At 39.4% G+C, this 19,113-nt stretch overlaps 1 protein-coding gene across 2 annotated transcripts in view; it reads right to left on the bottom strand.

The window, feature by feature from the left end:
* XPO5 (exportin 5) overlaps positions 1 to 19,113 on the bottom strand; it is a 55,657-nt gene that overhangs the window by 23,017 nt on the left and 13,527 nt on the right. For both annotated transcript variants that reach the window (XM_014837436.3, XM_014837438.3), the window contains 8 exons: positions 12,276 to 12,404; positions 10,442 to 10,560; positions 6,891 to 7,046; positions 5,597 to 5,638; positions 5,193 to 5,282; positions 4,248 to 4,447; positions 3,598 to 3,697; positions 2,565 to 2,746 (listed from right to left, as the gene is read on the bottom strand). In XM_014837436.3, coding sequence (XP_014692922.2) covers positions 2,565 to 2,746; positions 3,598 to 3,697; positions 4,248 to 4,447; positions 5,193 to 5,282; positions 5,597 to 5,638; positions 6,891 to 7,046; positions 10,442 to 10,560; positions 12,276 to 12,404 — 1,018 coding nt within the window. The remainder of the gene's footprint in view (positions 1 to 2,564; positions 2,747 to 3,597; positions 3,698 to 4,247; positions 4,448 to 5,192; positions 5,283 to 5,596; positions 5,639 to 6,890; positions 7,047 to 10,441; positions 10,561 to 12,275; positions 12,405 to 19,113) is intronic.

Here is a 19,113-nt window from a genome sequence, read left to right as displayed (position 1 = left end):
TTCTAAACAGATGATGAGAATGCACCTTTTGAGAACCAGAGAGTTCTGCTCCCCACATCTGTCCTCCATCCAACCCACTACGAACAACACTGTCCAACAGAAATATAATGTAAGCCACATAAACCATTTAAAGTTTTCTAGCCAGCGAAACTTAAAAAGTGAAAAGAAACAGGTTAATCTTATTTTACTTAACCCAACGCATCAAAAAATCATCATTTCAACAGGTTATCAATCTAAAAAATTATTGATGATATTTTGCATTTTTTTGTATTAAGTTTTTGAAATCTGGTGTGTATTCTATACTTACAGCTTATGTCAATTCAGACTAGCCACATTTCAAGTGCTCAATACCCAGCCACGTGTGGCTAGTGGCTACCATATTCGATAGCACAGCTCTGACACTTTTTTTGCTTATCAGATAATTTATAAGAGTTAAAACTCACAGTTCCAATACATTATTGGTGGGAATGTAAATTAGTACACCATTTTAGAAAACTGTTTGGTTCTCTCTATGAAAATTGAAAATATGCATACCTTATCAACCAGGAATTCTACTCTTACATGTAGGAGTCCACTCCTACCCAACAGAAATTATGTATACACCAAAAGACATTTACCAGAATGTTACCAGCAGCACTATTTGTAATAATACAATGCTGGAAACTACCCAAAAGTCCCTCTACGCTAAATGGATGTTACAGCATATTCACACAATGAAATAACCATACAAGCAATGAGAAGGAACAAACCACAACTATATGGAATAATAACATGGATGACTCTCACAAACACAATATTGAGCAAGAGAAGCCAGACATGAACAAGTGCATGCTTCTGACTCCATGTGTTAAAGCTCAAAAAACCAAGCCGAATGCTAAAAGAACAGTGGTTGGCCTTGAGGGGCAGGTAATGACTGAGAGGTGTTGGCTAAGGTTGTTTCTTGATCTGGGTGCTGGTTATACGGATGTGTGAACTTTGTGAAAATTCCTCTATAAGCAGTGGTAACTCATGTCCTTTCTTTCATAGATTTGTGTCCTTACATTATACTTCAAGATAAAATTTACTCCAAAACAAGACAAAATTCTAATAGCTCCAGCTGCACACTACTCAAAGAATCAAACTGCTCTATAACTACGGTCAACATTTTCCAAAATACCTTTTGCTTGACTTTGGGATTTCCCAAAAGCATTGAACTCTTAGGAAAATAGAAAGATGACAATCATATTGTTCTCCTCACCGAACTGGGAATGAACCTCGTTTCCAGGTCTGGGTTCTCATCACATGGACCCTGGCCACAGGCCTAAAGAGTCCCGCTCAGGGAGTGTGCTTCAATCTGACTTCATCACTTTAACATTTCTCTAAGCTACAAAAGAAGCTTTTGGTTTTAAAACATCCATATGGAAACAAACTTTTCCTTGACTAACTATTTTATTACCCTCTAAATATGCACGCCATACTTCTTTACTGGGATCTCTTTCTTCCTTTTGAAATCAAAACAAAATATGCCTGTTTCCACAGACACGTCTACAATGACAACTCTTTCAGACACTGTAGTCCTCCAATTAGGTCAACATTAACTTACAACCTTTGATTCTTAAGCTTATGATCTAGGGTGTCTGTTGCCAGCAGAAAATCCCCGAGACATGAGTAATTTGGTTTGCCCAGTTGAGACTTTATTCTTACACCCTGGATAAGAAGCCAAAAAGCACTGAACAGAGCTCTAACCTGTAACTCAGAAACACTATGAGATATAAAAAGCAATCACATTTGCCTTGGCCAGTAAGAACTGAGTTCTATCCAAAGCCTCTCTCTCTCTGCAGAGAGCATCCCTGAATCATCAAACGCACATCAAGAACCAACAAGCCTGGACTCGGCCTACTTCCATTTGTGATTTATAACAGTGATGCTGAACCTTTAATGTGCACACAAATCACCAGGATCTTGTTAAAATGCAGATACTGTCTTAATATGTCCGGGGTGGGACCCCAATTCTGCATTTCAAACAAGCTCTCAAGTGACTGCTGATGCTGTTGGTCTGAGGACTCGGCTTTGAGAAGACCTAAGAAAGTGAGGTAGAAAGGCACGGATCATGCCTTTCTTTGGCAGGTTTAGCCACTGGATATTTGGTCCATTTGAGATCAGAGTCATTATTGATAAATTCAGGTTAGCTCCTTTGAATACCACCCAGAGAAGCGCCACAACAGAAAGCAATTGTCCTGTTCCCAACGAATAGCTCCTTTAGTGGCAAAAATTTAGACCAAATAAAGCTTAAAGTAAGAAGTAGGGATGAAGTATAAAGAAGTAGAAGAAGAACTTAGAAGAGACTCAAAATGAGAAAGGGAATTTTGGGATTAGCCCCCATGTGTTCACTTGGAACTCAAGAATTACGCAAGTGAGAGCTAATGTTATTTTTAAAAACAAGAGACTCCCTCTAGAAAGAAACAGTACCTAATCCTTCATTTACCACTACCATGATCTGAAGAAATATACACAGATTAAACTTTTGAGATTCTTAAGGTAAAAAAATAAAAAAACAACAGAGAAGAACCATTATTCCGACTCACCTTATAAGGGCAAGCAAATTGTCAAGAAGTTTCAGAATCTGCTCTGTGCAGGGGTTACGGAAGATTGGATTTCCACTGGGCGTGTAACCCACCACAAATCCCCCAGCTTTGGCCTCTTCTAGGTCGGTGGGCCAGCAAGTTCGTTTCACAACTCCCAGAATGCTGTACACGCAAAAGCTCATCTATAGAGGAACATGAAAATGAAAGGGAAGCATAAAAGGGGAAGAAAAGACAAAAGTGCTATTAGATCTATGCAAGGTAACGGCAACAGTGATACAGAGGCCAGAGAAAAGGAAAAGACCCCCACCCCCGGTCCTTCCTGTAAGTCCAAGAGGGGTTCTTTCCTTGCCATCTGCAGGACCAGTGGTAGGATCTAGCAGCTTCCTTTTCATGAGGATGTCCCTGCAGAGGCTGCAGCGATCCTCTTGCAGGACCCCAACTAGAAGGCAGCATGGACATGCTTCAAAACAAGTGTTTAGACTCCCAACACTCCATCCTGTTTTTGAGTTGACCTTGTACCCTCCAGCTCCGGCCTTGACAGCTTTTGCCCTAATCCTTACTCATGATACTCTCAACCAATCTACTTCTTGCCAGGTTAATTAATACGACTTTTGCCATAACATAGCCAGGAACAGTGCTTATTTGAACAGCAAAGAACTGAAAAATCTCAGGTTTGCAAGTTGGGCTATCATTTAGAACTTTATATGCCAGAGAGCAATGGCAGGGAGGACTTACCCTGCTCACCAAGTTCTGACCTACTTCCTCATTACACCTTCATCCTTCAGAACTACTTAGAGATTCTTAAAGCCAAATTAAAGACTTCATAGAAAAGACTGTTGGCTCTGCTGTGGGAACTAACTCAAGAATTCAAGACTAAAGAAGAAAAGAAAGGAGAAGCTTAGGGAGTGGAGAATCCCAGACTTCTCACTCAGACAGAAAAAAACATAAATCTGTAAGACACTCGACAAATGACAGCACCCTACTCCTACCCGTGGCCAATGCAACCTCCCATTCCCAGGAGAGGCTTACTCACGCGTGCACGGTTTAAGCCACAGGGATCCTCCAGGCCTGGGTCATAGCTTTTCTGATCTGCACCCACATAGGCAATAAAGGCATCAACATCTGACAGCACTCTGAAGGTTGGAGGGGGAAAGACAAGTTACACCAGGATTTTAAGCAAGGACAATTTCTTCCACAGAAGCTAATAAGCTATGATTATTGGGCCCCAAAGAGAAGTTGCTACAGTGAGAGGATTGTAATCATATTATCAGCTGTCATTTCAAAGTTTAAACTTCTCTTTCCACTTCTGAATGTTATTATCAACACTTTAAGAGTCAAAAAGGGTACAAGCTTGAGAATGCCACGTGGGAACAAATGAGTGTCTGTGTGGCCCCTATGGGCTGTTCTCATCTCTTTACATGTGCTGGTGCTGCAACGCAGACATCACAGCAGGACTCGCTCTGTGGCCTCCCAACACAAACTATCCTTTTTTACTCCCTACACCTCTGTACAACACGGTGCTATTTTCCGGGATTAGAATACAAGACTGCTTTAAGAGACCCCCAGCTATCACTGATAGTGCCATTATGCCTCAGTATCCTTACACTCCACCCTGGGCACAGATCTTGAAATAGAGTGGGTGCTCAAGTGCACCGAGGGGCAGGGGCAGGAGATCTCCCCAACCTGTGCATGTCTTCAGAAAGCCAGAGGCTGGCCACTGGCACCATCAGCTCCTCTAGGAACACCTTCTGACGCTCGTAGTTCTTGAATTGGTTGCTAATGAGAACCAGGGCTTCCATGAGGGCACACTTCTCCATCTGTGTCAGGAGGAGCTCATTGGAGAGGAGTTGCTTCACATGGTTATAAAGCATGTCAAAATTGGGCTGCAGATTACAAAGAAAAAACAACCAGAGGTGGTGAAGGTCTGATTTGCAGGGAGAGGTGGGTCAAGGAAGGTGGAAAGAGGACCAAGGCATTCCCAGGAAGGTCAGCCCTATAAGACTGTCACTTAGTAATTTAGTCCTAACACTCTTCTTTTGCCTGAACAAGCAAGGCAGTTTAGGCAGAAGGTGGTTCTTGTCTGGAGTATTTGGGTAATTGCACGTTCCCAAACTACAACTGCGAGAACAATTTGTCTTTTCTCTACATCCACTTTTATAGTATCTTCACAAAGATCAGTTTGTTCTATATATATAGGGAGACAAACAACTGCTGTGTATTCAGAGAAGAAATTTCTGGTTAATTTGTAATCTGGAGTAGTGCTAAATTTCTTATAGAAACCCTCCAAAAACAGCTTGAGGTTTGCATCTGGCTTCTCTCAAGATTAGGCACAGCATTTGGCAGCAGTAGATAAGAACATCACATAGCACAATAAGGAGGTATACGCTGATGGGGAAAACTTGGTCATCCATATGCAAGAGAACTATTCATTTTGAGGGAATATAACTGCATTTTTCACTCCACTACTAAGTAGGAGAGAAAGAAGACACAACTCAACAATGCTTATTCTAAGCAAAGCTACAGTTCTCAGCTTTCCCTTATATGAGGTATAATCAGGGCTGGATTTACAAAGAAATGTAACCAAATTCGATAGGTCTCAGTGGCTGCTTGGCCAGGCCACTGGCTTACCAGCACGAGCTGGGGGTAGTCCCGACACATCTTGATGATGGAGGAACAAGCATGTCTCCGCACATTCCTCACTGCCCGGGTTCTGGGGGCCTGGGAAGAAACAGTCAACAAACGTGGAGTCACTTTTAATATAACTTGCAGATGCTGCACAGAATCATGTAAATATCTCCTTCAGAGGCAAATTCACCATCAGTTTTCCCAACTGTGAGAGTACAACCGAGTGACATTTATAGTCCCCATGAATTGCCATGCTGACTGGTTGCACCAGACTAGCGCAAACACCCTATCTTCTGACCATCACCTGCCTTCACTACCCCTTTACTGAGGAAAAAATCTAGACGCAGTGTTAGGGATTCATACTTTTGCTCTCAAGAAGTTAGAATTTGTTGAATTCATGGTCTTACCTTACTTTCTTCAACAGTTTCAAAAGTGACAGATGAAAATAGCTAAGGGGAAGGAAAAAAAGGTCACTCTTCAGTACCAAATACATAAAGTATTTTAAACAGCAGTTATGATAAAGTTTCCAAGAAAATCCCCAAAGTGTAAACAATATGGTAACAAAAGGCCTTTCAATTTACAAAGTTTCAGATGTTCACTTTCTCAGATAACTGTGAGAGGCTTGAGATTCACAATTTTACCATCAAATATTTTACAAAGATAAAGGTTACAGAATCCCAGAACAATCCATGCCATCCTCCAAGCACTCGGCTATGGTGACACCACTCCCTTCTCCACGTTTTATTAAGAGCTGAGTAATCTACCCTCCCTGATTCCATTTCGTAACTTCTCATTTACTCTTTGACTCAATGCACGATGATGGCTGCCCCAGTCACCGGGATGGAAGGACACTCTAACACAGGTCCAATCGAGAAACCTGGTGGACATTCTCCAATTCTTAGAGAACTTCTGTTGCAACAAATGAGTCCACCTTTTTGAAGTTCTATGGCCTTTGTAACACAACGTTTTCTCCATTTCTCTGGCTCTCTCTTTTTTCTTCTTTGGGGGCTTCTTCTTTGCCCTCCTCCCCCAGTGATGGTGAGCCCCAGGATTCCCTGCTTCAGTCCCATGTCTAACTCTACATACATATCCTCTTTCCTAGGGCTTCACCTCTACTCCTAGCACTTCTATGATGATATAGCCTTAATTTTATCTCATAATCTTCTAGAGTCTGAACCGTTAACCTCCAATAGCCATTTTACTGTGAGGTGTCTCCACCTGGATGTTGTACATGTATTTCAAACACAGTATTCCAAAACACAATCACTCCCTTCCCTTCCTCACTCCTACGGAATCCAGTACTCACTCAGGTGATGCTCCATGACTCACCTAGTCACCTAAACTGGAAGCCCAAAAACTGTCCACAATGACCTCATAAAATCTCCTCCCAGTTCTCCGATAGCACACTCTGATACCCTCCTTTTGGTATTCTTTTCTATTTCTCACTGTACACATCAATTAATTGCAATGCCATGTAGGTACATCTATTTATGTGACTTTCTTCCCAAACAGAGCACCCCTAAAGGGTGAGGCTTTTCCGTCAGCATGGTACCTGATTCACAGTAAGTACTGAGTAAGCATTTGATAAACGAATAAATCATTGTCTGTTTATTACTTGTCTCACACACTTTCAAAAACAGTTACAAAAAATAATTAGCTTAGAAATGCCAAAATAAAATTTACAAAGGAGATGGAGTTTACCTTAGAGAAGACCTGGGGCAGGAACTCTGGTCTGTAGGTGACAAAAGGAAAGAGTGCTGAGACATTAGTGAGGACACAGGACAGGATGAGGGGATCCTTGGTGTCAAAGTTCAGGACCATTTGCAATAGCTCTATTCCATCATTAACAGGAATTTCCTATAATGAAATGAAAAGACACACATGAAAAGGAGGTTGACATGGCTGACAACTACTTTTAGCTAAATTTCCTTTAGACTCTACTTCATAAATACATAGTAGGTTGCCAGATATGGTTTTATATACTGCTGCTTTTTAACCTTTAAAATTCTAACCATTATCCTATGTTATTAAAAATGTTCATAAATGATGGCACCATGTACCATCTTACGGATGTAGCATTTCCTACTACTAGAAATTGAAAATGTTCCCAGTTCTTCACTATTGTAAATAATGCTAATATACATCTTTGCAAAAATGTTTTTGGCTACATTTTCAATTATTTCATTTAAATAAGAGACTTTTAGGGACGGTTGTAATTATTGGGTCAAAAGGTATAAATACTTCTAAGTCAAGCTGCTTTTCCTCTTTATAGCCTGTATAAATTGACTCTCTATCCATCAACGTGCCTTTCTTACCATGTTCTTAGCAGCAGTGAGTTTATACCCTAAAACCTTTGCTTATATAGTAAGTAAAAAAATGACTTTATTTAAATGGGCATTTCTTGATTACTAATATGGCTGAATTTTTAAAATATCTGCTACCACTTTAGTTTCTCCTCTATATATTATCTGATCATATCTTCTGTCTATTTCTCCATTGGGTCTAGTGTTTTTCTTATCAATTTATAACAAAATTTTATTGTGAACAATTCCAGGCCTTTAAAAAGGTGTAAGCAATACTTTAATAAGCCTCTCCATGACCACTTTGAGAGGTACAATGTTACAATACAGAGGTTGTTCTGTGTGCATTCCCTCCTTTGCAGCCCTAGGTGTCCATTTTCCTGAATTTGGTGTTCACAATTTCACAGATTCCTTCATCTCTGTATACTAGTGCCACAAATGTACATATCCCTAACTACACAGTATGGTATGTTTACTTTTGTAGCTTGCTGTTTGGGATCAACATTGTTTATGCGCTATCACCCTTATTCATAGTATAACCCTCAATCATTTTCATTGCTCTATAAATACATCACAATCTATTCTATACAATCTATTGGTGGACATTAAAGGTTTTTTCTAGGCTTAACACACAAGACTTCTTTACTAGTACACAGAGTTTCTTCAGAGCACAGCCTTAGGAGTAGAGCTGCTGGATTGCAAGGCTATGCATCTTCAAGTGGATAGTGCCAAATTATTCTCCAAAGCTGTGCTATCAATTGTACTCTATAAGCACTGTTTAAGAGACATAAACTTTTTATAATGAGGCTATCAATCCCATTCATATTTATTGCAAATACTGTTCCAAGTTTGCCTTTTAAAGTTTATTTAACAAGTTAAGAAAATATGTAGTTAAATCCATTAATTTTTCTTGGGATTACTTTCATTGTTTTTAAACTTACGGACCTTTCCCCAGTTAATTTTCCCTAATGCTATTTATTAAATGACCCAATCCTTCTCGATTTGTTTGGGATGCTTATATATGCTCCAGGTTGTTTCTGGGCTATTTTGTTCCAGTGGGCAGTGTCTAATGCCAGTTCCATACTGCTTTAAAATACTGTAGCTGTACATTTTACTGAAGCAAATCAACCTCATCTTCTTCAAAATGTGACTTTTGTTCCCCAAAGCTGTTCCCTGACATTAATGCATTGCTAAAGCTGCTGAAGCAAGGCTCTACTCAATGTTCTTGGATGCACACTACTGGAAACACCAGCTCAGCTTATGCTGCAATGCATCAGATGGGGAGTTTTTCCACCTTTTCAGCCAAGGAACCTCTTGGTCAAACTATTCCACATGCTAAAAGCTGAGCTGCTCTGACTAACCCTGGGGTGAGGGTGGTGACTGAGGGCAGACACTGAGCAGTTTGCAAAACCAGTGGCCTAGGCTATACTCTGCAGAGTCAGAAATTGATAGCAGCAAGTGGGAACGTAACAGGCTGACATCTATCATATGCACATTTCTGGGATATGTAATGTCACAGCTTCATTAACAAGTAGGTGAGTAATTTCATCATATGTATATATATTCACCAAACACTCACCTCCCCTAACTAGGAATGCTTCATTCCAATTCATTTCATTTTGGTGAAGAAAAAAAGGTTTTAGAGTCAGAGGTTTACTCTGCCATTAACAAGCCTAAATACTACCATCTGGGATTCTCCTGAGGAAAGAGTTGAGTTCTGTTTGTTCCCCCTGACTCCTACCAAATTTCCAACTGTTACCTATGCTTTGTCCCCAGCCCAAATCTTTCCCCTATATACACCCCAAACTGTTTTTGCACCTTTTGACCAATTAGTATTTGGTATTATAACCAAATATCATATTCAAGGACTTTTTACAAAATACAGCCTACAATAAACTAGGCACCACGCACCCCCTAAAACTGCCTAATACTTTCACACATCTTAAAGACAAGTACTTGACTACCCCTGACCATTTCATTCTCTTGCCTTCAAGTATGATCACACCCACATATGTGGATCTATTTAAGGTGTTTAACTTAAAAAATGCCAGGAAAGGAAACAGCAGGGCCATTTCCTTTGATTTAATAAGGGGCTTTCTTGATTTGCTGCACTTACTCTATTAGACACGTTTCCTCTAAACCTGAAAAAAAGGCTAACTTAGTAAAAAATGCCAGATCCAAGTAGGGTTTCCCATCTAGATTTTGGAACAAACTCAAAATGCCATCATTTCAAACTGAAATGGATCAATATAAAAGCAGACAAAGTTGATCCTGAGATCTAATTTGTTAATATGTCACTTGTAAGAAAAAGCACTATAACTCACTTATCTTCAAGGGATTTAGAAGGGTTCTTTTCTACAACTAATCTAGAATATACTAAGATATAATTACCCCAAATTGAGTGATCCAATTATTTTAATCTAATTAATGTAGTTAATGGTGTGTACTGTTACCCAATTAATTAGAGCTTCATCTAATGTAATAAGAGAACGGTGATAGGTGACATGAAGTACAAAAAAATAAGACCTATTTATTAAGATTATTCAGTGAAGAGGGTCACTGATCAGCCAACATGAATATTCTGGTCTATCTGCCACAAACTGAAAAGGATGCTTAGTGACAAATCTCTCTTAAAATTTTCCAATTCAAGGTTTCCATCATTGTCCTCCCTACAACAGTTATCCTACATCTGTGGTTCACTGAACTATCAGGCTCGTCTTACTATCCCCTTAAAATGAATACTAAACATTGTAGGGCTTAGAGTCAGGGAGGCCTGAGCTTGTGTCCCAGCTCTCCTATTTACTACCTATTTAAACCTGAGAATGTTACTTAACCTCTCTGAATCTCAGTTTCCTCTTCTGTAAGATGCACATCCAGAGATTTTCCTATCCTTTTGCCAGTTTTCAAAAGATCAAAATCATCATGCAATCAGCATGGGAAACAGTTACTTACTTCTTTATCTAGTGTTCGAAACATCTGGTTTATCACGCTCTCCAAAAAAAAAGTCATGGCTTCCCACTGCACAAATGAAGGTGAGAAGATAGAGCAGAGGCCGCCTTCTCCAGTTCCAGCTGTAGGGGAACAGAGTTTAAAACACACACACTTACCAACATTGCAGGATCACAAAAGACACAGAGAAATAGTGGGGTCTTAGAGACACTTGGTAATTTCACAGTTGAAGGAACAGAGTAATCTAAACCCTCACAGCCTGGGAAAAGAAAAGAACAAAAAGCAGAGAGGGCTCCCTACCCTGCGTCCACCTCTAACGATGAGCTGCCTGAATTCACCTGTGAGCCTTGTCTGTAAAACCATTTTGAGTATTGAATGAGATTTACATTTACATGGCCAATTAGAAGCAATTGATAAACATTAATTAATTTCTCCCATCCCCGCTTTATAATTTGTCCATGGGAATATAAATAACTAAGACATCTGAGACCACAAAGAATCCTTCCAACAAGGAATTGATATAAGATACCAAACGCTGCTTCACGTCCAGCAGCCTCATGACAATTGCAAGAGCAATGTCTACAGAACTGTGCCACCCTCCAAGGTCCCAAGTATCATCAAAGCACATCACTCAAACAGCGAGGCACAGGCATAAAGATTTTCAAATTACTTCTCTCGCTTCCATACAGTACTCCCGTTTAATAGCTTCATTTTGGTGCAGCATATCTGGACCTCTGCAACCATTCAGTTACTAGATACTGGGGACCTTCACAGTCAATTGTGAATACACAAAGCTGAACGTTGAATCCCATGAATTTCAAGTAAGTAGCGTACCTGGTAACTGACCATTAACATGGAACTTTTCTAAAGCAGTGACTTATACCCTCTCCTTTAATGCATATTCTACCCGCCACCCCCAAACTTTCTGAATAGTAGGTCTGGGGTAAGGGCTGAGACTGCATTTTTTTTAAAGATTGGCACCCAAGCTAACATCTGTTGCCAATCTTCTCTTTTTTTTCTCCCTTTTTCTCCCTAAAGCCCCCCAGTACATAGCTGTATATTCTAGCTGTAGGCCCTTCTGGTTGAGCTACGTGGGATGCGGCCTCAGCGTGGCCTGACGAGGGGTGCTAGGTCTGTACTCGGGACCCGAACTGGCGAAACCCTGGGCAGCCGAAGTGTAGCACGCGAACTTAACAAGTCTGCTGCGGGGTTGCCCCCCTCCTGCTTTACTGATCCTGTCACCCACAGCATGCATTAATAAGACGACAGACAGAAGAGATGGAGTATGGAGAAGTTACCCGGCTTAAGCATTTGGTTAGAGGGGGGTTACTGTGATTTAATATAAAGTGGCCTTTCCCAAAGTCTTTGAGGTGGCTGAGTTATATGGGAAGTCCCCATACTGCTGTTATGTCTGACTGACAAGACATTCTTTCTGAGTTTAGGAGTACTAATAGGAATAAAGCTTTCCAACCAAGTAATGCAAGAACTTGGTTGGAAAGCTTTAAAAAGTTACATCATGCCATTTGTTAAGATGCTACCTGAAGTGAAGTGATAAAATCAACAACAAACAATTGGTTGATTCTGTTAGAAAAGAAAAATGAAGACAAAACTGATAGGGACATGGTTTTACCCTAATTTAAAAAGATAAAAAATTTAGTGTTTTCTGCTTTCTCTGTGTATACAACTAAAAAGGCTCACTCCGTAAGATGAAATTGTGGGGTGAGCAGAGCTATTTTTGAACACTATCATTCTAAAGTGTAGCTCAGAAAGGTTGCTTCCTATGTGCAGTTTGATATGATACAATACTTCACTAAGGTTCAGACATAAAACAACTCACAGTTAATGGACCCAGTATCAACAGAAGTGGAGAGCTGATACTTTAGCCATTCCCCAGCCATCTGGAAACTTGTCTTGGGATCCAAACGACATGCTAACCTCATTACCTCTCCTTGCTGGGCCCGGGAGGCTGCCAAGAGAAAGACATGAATCAATAACTGGCACATAATAGGTACTTAGTTAATGTTCATTCATTTATCCATCCCAGGGGGAAAATGTTCAGAGAGTCTGTTTTGCAGACTTGGGCTATGAATGTAACAAACGCTCAATAAAGCTTTGTTAACAGATTCAAAAATTGTCAAAAATAATCTCTGGAAATTGTGCTACCAGCTAGATCCTATAAGGGGCAAATTCAAAGAAATGCTGTCCCATTTCTGTTGGAATTAAAAGACAAGGTTGGTGCAGACGTAAAATGATAGAGCCACTATGGAAAACAGCTTAGCAGTTCCTCAAAACATTAAACATGGAATCACCACATGATCCAATAATTCCCTTCCTAGGCATATACCCAAGAGAAATAAAAACAGATGTCCACTCAAAAACTTGTGCACAGATATTATATCAGCATTATTCTTAACAGCCAAGAAGTAGAAACAACTCATATATCCATCAACTTATGAATGGATGAAGAAAATGTGGCATCTTTGTACAATGAAATATCATTGACAATAAAAAGAAACAAAGTACTGATATATGCTATAACATGGATGAATTCTAAAAACATTTTACTAAGTGAAAGAAGGCAGTTACAAAAAGCCACAAGTTGTATGATTCCACTTACATGAAATGTTCAGAATAGGCGAAATATAGAAATAGAAAGTGGATTAATGGTTGCCCAGGGCTGGGAGGGATGAGGGGATTGGAAGATGACTGCTAATAAGTACAGGGTTTCTTGGGGTCATGAAAATGTCCTAAAATTGATTGTGGTGAAGGTTGCATAACTCTGAAAATACGAGAAGTCATTGAATTGTATACTATAAATGATGAATTGTATGGCAAATGAATTATATCTCAATAAGGTGTTATTAAAAAACAAAAAACACATCCAGAGTGAGTGATGTCAGCATCATGGTGGAGTGAGCTTCCCCAGTAATCTCTCCCCTCAAACATACAATGAAAAGGACATTCATACTCCAACAGAAGACATCCAAACACAATGCAAAAAACATTGGAGAGACTCATGCAGCCATACAGAGGGTGGAGAGGCTGGAGGCCCCCTTGGAGGAGGTGGAACAGGGTAGGAGAAAACTTTGCTCCCTCCCCTTAAAGAGTGCGATCTGGGACCACGGGAGGCCTCCCAGAGGGAAGGAATGGAAGAGGGGATGTTCATTCTTGGGAACATCAAGAATCCCCAGTGGTCCCATGCAGCCTAGAAGGAAGCCTTCTACTGGGGTGAAAACCTTCGCAGGGGGTGACCTTATGAAGCCAACACCCCAGGAGAACAGATAGCAAGAACAGAGGGAGAAAGCCCTGAAAGCACACAGGACAAAGCACCCCTCCCCCTCCCACCCAGAACTGGTTGGAGCACCTGGGATCTTGGCTGAAGGCAGAGGGCACAGAATAAGCAGCTCTTGACCCCCACCTAGTGGCGATAGGTGGTGACTGCGACCAAATAACACCAGGATGGACAAAAAAAAACCAGAGCCACTGCCTCTAGCAATATCAAATATTAGATTAGATCTCCAGACCCGAGAGAAAATGACAAGTACCCAGAAATCGGTCCTGAGGATACAGAAATATGTAATCTAAATGACAAAAGATTCAAAACAGCTATCATCAAAGAACTCAACGAGTTAAAAGGAGCTACTTCAAAACAATTCAATGAGTTCAGGAGCTACTTCACAATAGAGATTAAATCTATAAAGAAGAATCAATCAGAAATATTAGAGATAAAAGACACAATGGAAGAAATAAAACAAAATATGGATTCCCTGAATGCTCAAGTGGCCATCATAGATGAATGTATCACCATAATCTAAGACAGACATGTTGAAATGCTCCAGATAGAGAAGAGAGAACTAAGGTTGTAAAGAAATGAAGAAAGTCTCCAAGAAATATCCAACTCAATTAGGAAATGCAATGTAAGAATTATAGGTATTTAAGGAGAAGAGAAGGAGAATGGAGCAGAAAGCTTGTTCAAAGAAACAATAGCAGAGAACTTCCCAAACTTAGGGAAGATGGAAATCCATGTGGAAGAGACTGCCAGATCTCCTAAATAGGTCAATGTAAAAAGACCTACTGCAAGGCATACAGTAGTGAAACTGGCAAAAGTGAAGGACAAAGAAAGAATACTAAGGGCAACAAAGGAGAAGAAAATAATCTACAAAGGACCCCCTATCATGCTTTCAGCGGATTTCTCTACAGAAACCTTACAGGCTATGAGAGACTGGAATGACATAGTCAAATCTTTGAAGGACAAACTTTCAGCCAAAAATACTCTATCCAGAGAAAATATCCTTCAGATATGATGGAGAAATAAACACTTTCCCAGACAAACATAAACTAAGGGAGTTTGCAGCCACAAGACCTCCCCCCACAAGAAATCCTCAAGGCCCTCATACCTGAAAAAAAAAAACAAAACGGAGAAAGGGGTTACAAAGCACAGAGTAAGGAGCTAAATAGGTAGACAGAATCAGAGCAGGACAGCAAATACTCAAGTATAGCATTACAGAGAAAGGGAAAGAAAACACGAAAAACAAAGATAATCTTGTCATTTTAACCACAAACTCATAACACAAGATGGAATAAGATGTGAGAAAAACAAGTTAGGAGGGGAAGAGGTAAGGGACTGAATCAGTTTAGTCTAAAGAAATAAGAGGCGATCAGAAAAGGAACTGTCTTATCCACAAGATTTTGAATACAAACCTCATGGTAACCACTAAACAAAAAAGCAGAACAGAGACACAAACAATAAATAAGGAGAAAACAAAGAAACACAACATAAAAAAATACATAACTTGACTGGTAGACCAAAATACACAGGATGAGGAACAAAGGAAATGCAGGAGAACTGGAAAACAAGTAACAAAATGGCAGCATTGAGTCCTCATATATCGATAATCACCCTAAATGTAAATGGATTAAATTCTCCAATGAAAAGACAGAGTGGCGAGATGGATTAAAGACCAAGACCCAACAATACGCTGCCTCCAGGAAACACATCTCACCTCCAAGGACAAACACAGGCTCAGAGTGAAGGGATGGAAGATGATAATCCAAGCTAATGGCAAACAAAAGAAATCAGGTGTTGCCATACTTATATCAGACAAAGTAGACTTCAAGATAAGACAGGGAAAGAGAGACAAAGAGGAGCAGTATATAATGATCAAAGAGACACTCCATCAAGAAGACATAACACTTGTAAATATCTATGCACCCAACACAGGAGCACAAAGTACATAAAGCAACTGTTAACAAACCTAAAAGAAGATATTAATAATAACACAATAACAGTAGGGGACCTCAGCTCTCCACCCACATCAATGGATATCTCATCCAGACAGAAAATCAACAAGGAAACAGTGGAATTAAATGAAAAGCTAGACCAGTTGGACTTAATAGACATATGTAGAACACTCCATCCAAACACAGAAGAATATATATTCTTCTCAAGTGCTCATGGAACATTCTCAAGGATAGACTGTATGTTGGGAAACAAGGTGAGCCTCAACAAATTTAAGAAGATTGAAATAACAACAAGCATCTTTTCAGATCACAATGGTACAAAGCTAGAAATTAATGATAAGGAAAAAGCTGAGAAAGCGACAAAGATGTGAAGACCAAACAACACGCTATTGAACAATCAATGGGTCACTGAAGAAATTAAAGGAGAAATCAAAAAACATCTGGAGACAAACGAAAATGAAAACATACAATACTAACTCATACGGGATGCAGCAAAAGCCGTACTAAGAAGGAAATTCAATGCAATACAGGCTCACCTTAACAAACAAGAAAAACCCCAAATAAGCAATCTCAAACTACACCTAATTGAATTAGAAAAAGAAGAACAAAGCCCACAGTCAGCAGAAAGAGAGAAATAATAAAAATCAGTAGAAATAAATGCTATTGAAACAAAGAGATAGTGGAAAGGATCAATGAAACAAAGAGCTGGTTTTTTAAGATAAATAAAATTGACAAACCCCTAGCCAGACTTACAAAGAAAAAAAGAGAGAGCTCAGAAAAACAAAATCAGAAGTAAAAGAGGAGAAATAACAATGGATACCATAGAAATACAATGGATTATAAAAGAATACTACAAAAAACTGTATGTCAATAAAATGGACAATCTAGAGAAAATGAATAAATTCTTAGACTCTTACAACCTCCCAAAGCTGCATCGAGAAGAAACATAGTATCTGAATAGACCAATCACAAGTAAAGATATTGAAACAGTAATCAAAAGCATCCCAAAGAATAAAACCCCAGGACCAGACGGCTTCCCTGGGGAATTCTACCAAACTTTCAGAGAGGACTTAACACCTATCCTTCTCAAGCTATTCCAAAAAGTTAGGGATGATGGAATGCTTCCTAACACATTCTATGAGGCCCATATCACTCTGATACCAAAGCCTCACAAGGACAACACAAAAACGGAAAACTTCAGGCCAATATCGCTGATGAACACAGGTGCAAAAATCCTCAACAAAATACTGGCAACCCGAATATAGCAATACACCAAAAAGACCACACATCATGATCAAGTGGGATTTATACCAGGGACACAGGGATGGTTCAACATCTGCAAATCAATCAATGTGATACACCCCGTTAACAAAATGAGGAATACAAGCCACATGATCATCTCAATAAATGAAGAGAAAGCATTTGACAAGATCCAACAGCCTTTTATGACAAAAACTCTTAACAAAATGGGGGCAGAAGGAAATCACCTCAACATAATAAAGGCCATATATGACAAACCCACAGCCAACATCATACTCAATGGGGAAAAACTAAACGCCATCCCTCTGAGAACAGGAACAAGACAAGGATGCCCACTATCACCATTCTTATTCAACAGAGTACTGGAGGTTTCAGCCAGAGCAATTAGGCAAGAGAAAGGGATAAAAGGAATCCAAATAGGGAGTGAAGAAGTGAAACTCTCACTGTTTGCAGACGACATGTTCTTATGTATAGAAAACCCTAAAGAATCCATTGGAAAACTATTAGAAATAATAACAACTACAGCAAAGTTGCGGGGTACAAAAGCAACTTACAAAAATAGTTGCATTTCTGTACTCTAATAATGAACTTATAGAAAGAGACCTGAAGAATACAATTCCTTTTACAATCGCAACAAAAAAAATAAAGCACCTAGGAATAAATTTAACTAGGGAAGTGAAGGACTTATACGATGAAAACTGTAAGACATTATTGAAAGAAATAGATAATGACACAAAGAGATGGAAAGAGATTCCATGCACACACATTGGAAGAATAAACATAGTCAAAATGTCCATACTATCCAAAGCAATCTACAGATTCAGTGCAATCCCAATCAGAATCCCAATGACATTCTTGACGGAAACAGAACAAACAATCCTGAAATTCATGTGGGGCAACCAAAGGCCCCGAATTGCTAAAGCAATACTGAGAAAAAAGAACAACACTGGAGGCATCATAATTCCTGACTTCAGAATGTACTATAAAGCCACAGTGATCAAAACAGCATGGTACTGGTACAAAAACAGACACACAGATCAATGGAACAGAACTCCAAGTCCAGAAATAAAACTGCACATATACAGACAGCTAATCTTCAACAAAGGTGCCAAGAACATACAATGGAGAAAAGACAGTCTCTTCAATAAATGGTGTTGGGAAAACTAAACAGCCACATGCAAAAGAATGAAAGTAGACCAATTTTGACACCATACACAAAAATAAACTCAAAATGGATCAAAGACTTGAAGATAAGTCCTGAAACCATAAAACTCCTGGAAGATAATACAGGTACTACACTCTTTGACATCAAACTTAAAAGGATGTTTTCGAATACCACGTCTTCTCAGACAAGGAAAAAAAAAGAAAAAATAAGTGGGAGTTCATCAGACTAAAGAGCTTCTGCAAGGCAAAAGAAACTAGGATCAAAACAAAAACACAACCCACCAATTGGGAGAAAATATTTGCAAATCATATATCCGATAAGGGGTTAATCTCCGTAATATATAAGGAACGCACACAACTCAACGACAAAAAAACAAACAGCCCAATCAAAAAATGGGCAGAGGATGTGAACATTTTTCCAAAGAAGATATACAGATGGCTAATAAACACATGAAAAAATGTTCACCATCACTAATCATCAGGGAAATGCAAGTCAAAACTACACTAAGATACCACCTTACGCCTGTTAAAATGTCTATAATCACTAAGACTAAAAATAACAAATGTTGGAGAGGGTATAGAGAGAAGAGAACCCTCATACACTGCTGGTGGGAATGCAAACTGGTGCAGCCACTATGGAAAACAGTAGGGAGATTCCTCAAAAAGCTAAAAATAGAACTATCATATGACCCAGCTATCCCACTACTGGGTATTTACCCAAACAACTGGAAATCAACAATCCAAAGTAACATATGTACCCCTATGTTCATTGCAGCACTATTCACAATAGCCAAGACATGGAAACAATCCAAGTGCCCATCAACTGATGATTGGATAAAGAAGATGTGGTATATATACACAATGGAATACTACTCAGCCATAAAAAAGACAGAATCATCCCATTTGCAACAACATGGATGGACCTGGAGGGAATTACGTGAAGTGAAATAAGCCAGACTGAGAAGATAAACACCAGACGATTTCACTCATATGTGGAATATAAACAAATA

The sequence above is a fragment of the Equus asinus genome, chromosome 8, assembly GCF_041296235.1.
Source record: "Equus asinus isolate D_3611 breed Donkey chromosome 8, EquAss-T2T_v2, whole genome shotgun sequence".
Lineage (NCBI taxonomy): Eukaryota > Metazoa > Chordata > Mammalia > Perissodactyla > Equidae > Equus > Equus asinus.
This window is presented reverse-complemented; position numbering and strand designations above follow the sequence as displayed.